Source organism: Musca domestica, unplaced genomic scaffold (assembly GCF_030504385.1).
Source record: "Musca domestica strain aabys unplaced genomic scaffold, Musca_domestica.polishedcontigs.V.1.1 181, whole genome shotgun sequence".
Classification (NCBI taxonomy): Eukaryota; Metazoa; Arthropoda; class Insecta; order Diptera; family Muscidae; genus Musca; species Musca domestica.
In genome coordinates, this window is record NW_026712240.1 from 1001135 (window position 1) to 1006553 (window position 5419).

A 5419-nucleotide genomic window follows, 5' to 3' on the forward strand; every position below is an offset into this window, starting at 1 on the left:
TTCACTCACTGTTTTTCCAAATTCCTGTTCAACTAATGTGCCCAGCCAGTCAAAAAAGACTTTTATGTGTTTTCACCTTTAGAAAAAAGAATTGTAATCAGCTGGTAGCTCTACCTTAGCCAAGTGGCTACCGTTAGAGCACTCCACCATCGCTCGTTACCGTTATACTGGTAGCGTAGCCAGTAGCGACAGCAGGATTCAGCAGGATTGGTTCGAAAAGTAAAGAAGCGACTTGATCGAAACCCGCTTCGCAGTGGCCGAAAATGGCTCATGACCTGCTAATATCGCAATATTTCATTCCGAAAATATTCAAAAATGAGCTCGGGATAAAGCCATTGAAATTCCAAAAAGTGCAAGAACTTACACCGCAACAGAAAGAAAATAGACTCAAGAGAGCTAAAGAATTGCTTCGCTTGGCCGAAAGCGGTGAACTGCGAATTTGGTTTTCTCCGATGAGAAAGCATTCGTTGTCCAGTAGTTTGTAAACAAACAAAATGATCGTGTTTACTTGTAAAGAGCTCAGCTGAAAATGTGCACCTTCGGTTGGCCACCAGAACTCAAGCGCCGGCCATCAAAAAAATACTCTGGAGGGCGTATTAAAGCCTTCGGCACGCAAAATTTTGGCCGCAGACTTTGGACATTTTAACAGGACTCAGCAACATCGCACTCAGCAAGCGCCACCCAAGAATGGTTACAAACTAAGGTCCCTTGCTTCATTTCCAGCCCACAATGGACAGAAAAATCTACGGATACCAATCCGTTGGACTATTGTGTCTGTAGTATATTTTGGAAAGCAAGGTTGGCACTAAAAAATACCAAAGTGTCGATCACCTCAAGCAAGCGCTGCGCCAGGAATGGGCCAAAATACCGCAAGCCAACATTCGGGCAGCGTGTGACGGTTTCATTGGCCGTTTAAAGGCCATAATTCGTGCCAAAGGTGACCAATTTGAACAAATCAAAAGTTATTCTGAATCTTGATGCTATTTTCGGCATTTTTTGCTTTCTTTCAATAAATAGAATAAAATTTAATTTTTTGCAGTTTTTTATCTCACCCTGTATATCAAATGAAATCCACTGGATTTGATACTTGATTTAATTTGACGAACTGATAGTTGAGATCAACTAGATTTAGTTATTATAAACGTACTTTAATGCTTTACTTACCCTTGCAGATACTCCAGATTTTTAGATACCCTAATCGCGCCAATTGTATTTTTTGTATAAATTATGTATATATTTTTTCTATATTTTCTTTTGTTATTGTTTTTTTATTTTAGTTATCATTTTCTTTTTTTTACATTCATTTGGCGATTTATTCTCGACAATATAAACACGCTGTTTCTGCTTTGCTCTCGCTTAACGTCGGCGTCAAACGTCGTCACTGTGTGCTCAGTTCGATGTAAACAACTTCAGTGTTGTTTAAAAAACGTACGGCCAATCAGCACGCCGGCCGCGGCAATTTTGTGTACGTTTAATCGTTTGTGTCGTTTATTTTTCTCAATTATTTGGCAAATAGTTTGGTTCAAAAATAAATTCTGTATAAATTATTTTTATTAATTCTTCGTTTGAACATAAAATAATATGTCCGACGATGAAGATATACAATACATTAAACGGCAACGAACACTGTATTATGGCTCCCTCGAGGAAGTTGAGCGAAAGCGTTTGGCATCATCTACTGGCGCCGCTGCAGCAGCGAGTGGAGCGGGAATAGCGGCGGGTGCTGCTGCTCAATTGGAAGACATCGATTCCGATGAAGATTATGTTGATGATCAAAGAAAAAGCAACCAGGGAGCTGCAGTCCAATCAGCGCCACCACCAACAGCTGCCGCCCTAGCCAATAAGATTACGGATGATTATTTCGATTTGGAGACGGAAATTTCTAAAGACAAAGTTGCGTTGCTGGAGGAGTTTGAGCGCAAGAAACGTGCTCGCCAAATAAATGTGTCAACGGATGATGCAGAAATTAAACGGAACTTGCGACAATTAAATGAACCGATATGTTATTTTGGAGAAGGTCCAGCGGAACGTAGACGCCGCCTAAGGGAGTTATTGGCTAGTTTGGGTGAAAATGCCATTAAACAAAAGCAGAATGAAGAAGAAGAACGAAAGCAGTTACAAAAGGAACAAGAAACCACATGGTATCATGAGGGACCGGAAACGTTAAGGGTTGCTAGGCTTTGGATTGCCCACTATTCATTGCCGCGGGCCAAGGAACGTTTGGAAAAGGCACGCGAGGCGCTTCAGGTGCCAAGTGCCACAAGGGCGGGTCGGATGGTTGAGTTACAAAAACGTTTACAGTCTTTGGGGCCACATTGCAGTCAAGTGGGTGATACCAGACCACTGAGTGGTAGTGCCTTTAATGATGATTCCACGCTGTTGGTTACATCATCATGGTCAGGTTTGTGTAAGGTATGGTCGGTGCCTGACTGTAAGCTGGAGCAGACACTAAGAGGTCATACCAGTTATGTGGGTGGAGTGGCATTTCGCCCGGGTGTCAAACGAGATGAAGAAAATGTTGTGGCCATGGCTTCGGGAGGTCATGATGGTTCCGTTAAACTTTGGGGATTCAATTCGGAGGAATCCATAGCCGATATAACAGGTCACATGCCACATAGGGTGTCCAAATTGGGTTTTCATCCATCCGGAAGATTTCTGGCCACAGCGTGTTATGACTCCTCGTGGCGCCTGTGGGATCTTGAACAAAAAACCGAGGTCTTACATCAAGAAGGTCATGCCAAGGCGGTGCATTGCCTTAGTTTCCAACATGAGGGCAGTGTAATTGTTACCGGTGGCCTGGACGCCTTTGGAAGAGTGTGGGATTTGCGAACAGGTTAGTGGGGGAAATTATATTAATTTTATGATGATTTTTGAATTAAATATTGTTGTTTTTTTTCAGGTCGCTGTATTATGTTCTTGGAGGGCCACTTGGGTTCCATTTTTGGTGTGGATTTCTCACCAAATGGTTTTCACATTGCCACCGGCTCCCAAGATAACACATGTAAAATTTGGGATCTAAGACGACGTCAACCCGTCTACACCATTCCTGCCCATGTCAATCTTATTTCTGATGTCAAATATCAACGAGATGGTGGTAGCTTTCTGGCCACATGCTCCTACGATTGCACCACCAAAATATGGTCGAACAAAACATGGCAACCGCTGAAAACATTGCAGGGTCACGATGGCAAAGTTGTGTCCTTGGATATATCATCGAATTCGAATTTCATTGTTACAACTTCCTTTGATAGAACTTTTAAGTTATGGTCACCGGATTGCTAGTACATGTCGATTCATTTTCTTATAACGTTGAGTCTGAAATTGTGACTGGTAGACTTTATTCTTACTTCCGAAACATTTGAGAAAATCCCTAGAAATGGGCGCACTGAGTTGCCCCATGGATTTCGAATTTGTTTTGAATAGCAGTTTTTCTTCAACCGAAAGATAAATGAATCTGTTTCTTTGTTAATGTTTAACTAAATAAATATATTTATCTTATTAGTTTGTTATACCGATTTTAGTTTGGTACATCCCCATTGAAAACAAATCAATACAAAGGAATAGAAAATAACAAATTGTGTACAAGCCCATCTTTTTTTAAATTTAAATTTACATAACATGCATTGTTTCGTGTTACACAAAACAAAAGTGATAAATAAATAAGAAAAAATAGAAAAACGAAAAAACAAAATTCTCCATAAACCAGTGTAATTTAATTTCATGTTATTGTAATATAGAATTACTGCCATTGTTGTATTAATTTTGTTTTATTTTTATTTTCTAACACACACACCAAACCGATTTAAATAAAACAAAAATATTAATAAAGTGCATTCAAAACATGTCAACAATAATAAAAATAAAAAAAAATAATTAATTTTTCTAGAGAATGTTGAAGACCTCCAACATAAGGCCAATTGGCTGAGGGTATAAAGCCATATGGCTACAGAGGGTATATATCATTTGATACGGCCAAAACGTGCCTCATCGAAATAACGGTTTTAGACCCTGGGTCTCTTTGAACCAAATCCTTTTCCAGACATTTGGAGTCGATCTAGAGATGTTCGTCCGTCTGTCTGTTTGGCTGGTGGGCACGACAACTCTCGAAGGAAGTATTCGTTTTGGTCCAAACTTGGTACATCGTAATATTATGGTCAAACTTAGATCGAGTTTGGAAATGGGTAATAGCTTTCCACTCCTTCTGTTACCTAACCCACAAAAAGGTCGACATTTTCAAACAAAGATTTTACTGTAAGATTTTGCTACAACTTTGCAAATCCTAATATTTGCATCAATGCCACGCCAGGTGCGAAAAAGGACAATATCGGTCCACTTCATCAAGTACATCCCCCACAAAGGGCCAAAATGTTGAATAATTATAACTCTTATAAAATGTGATGTAAGAGTCCGATTGTCTTCAAATTACACACATCACAATATTTTCATTAACCCAAGGTATGGTGTGAAGATGGAATATATCGGTCCACTTCTTCTGGTATCTCTCTCAGAAAGGGCCAAAATTTTGAATATTCATGAAGCTCATAAATCGGGAAATTAACATCCGTTTCCATTCAGACTTGGAGCTTCTCAATATTTCCATCAACACAAGATCTGTTATCAACATGGTGGAGATCGGACCATTCCTTTGGATACCTCCCCCACAAAGGGTCAAAGTTTTGAATAACCAAAACGAACATAAAATCGGAAATATGTATCCGCTTCTCTTCATATTTCACACAACCTGTTATTTCTACTAACACAAGATCTGCTGTGAAGATGGAACATATCGGTCCACTTCTTCTAGAACCTCCCTCAGAAATGGGCCAACATTTTGAATATCCTTGAAGCTTATTAAACGGGAAATTAACATCCGTTTCCATTCCGACTTGACGCTTCTCAATATTTCCATGAGCACAAGATCTCTTATTAAGATGGTAGAGATCGGACCATTCCTTCGGGTACCTCTCCTCACAAAGGGTCAAAGTTTTGAATAATCAAAACGAATATAAAATCGGAAATATGTATCCGGTTCTCTTCATATTTCACACATCCTGTTATTTTTACTAACCCAAGGTCTGATGTGAAGATGGAATATATCGGTCCACTTCTTCTGGTATCTCTCTCAGAAAGTGCCAAAATTTTAAATATTCATGAAGCTCACAAAACGGAAAATTAACATCCACCTTAATTCAGACATGGCGCTTCTCAATATTTCCATGAACACAAGATCTCTTACTAAGATGGTAGAGATCGGACCATTCCTTCGGGTACCTCCCCTACAAAGAGTCAAAGTTTTGAATAACCAAAACGAATATAAAATCGGAAATATGTATTCGGTTTTCTTCATATTTCACACATCCTGTTATTTTTACTAACCCAAGGTCTGATGTGAAGATGGAACATATCGGTCCACTTCTTA

The 5419-nt window shown here is 39.5% G+C and overlaps 1 protein-coding gene across 1 annotated transcript; it reads left to right on the forward strand.

Annotated features, from left to right (window-relative positions):
* Positions 1 to 1339: 1339 nt before the first annotated feature.
* On the forward strand, positions 1340 to 3873 carry LOC101898713 (U4/U6 small nuclear ribonucleoprotein Prp4). The gene is made up of 2 exons (XM_005183363.4): positions 1340 to 2833; positions 2900 to 3873. The coding sequence occupies exons 1-2, from the start codon at positions 1582 to 1584 to the stop codon at positions 3280 to 3282; spliced, it is 1635 nt and encodes a 544-aa protein (XP_005183420.2). The 5' UTR covers positions 1340 to 1581; the 3' UTR covers positions 3283 to 3873.
* The last annotated feature ends 1546 nt before the right edge of the window (positions 3874 to 5419 follow it).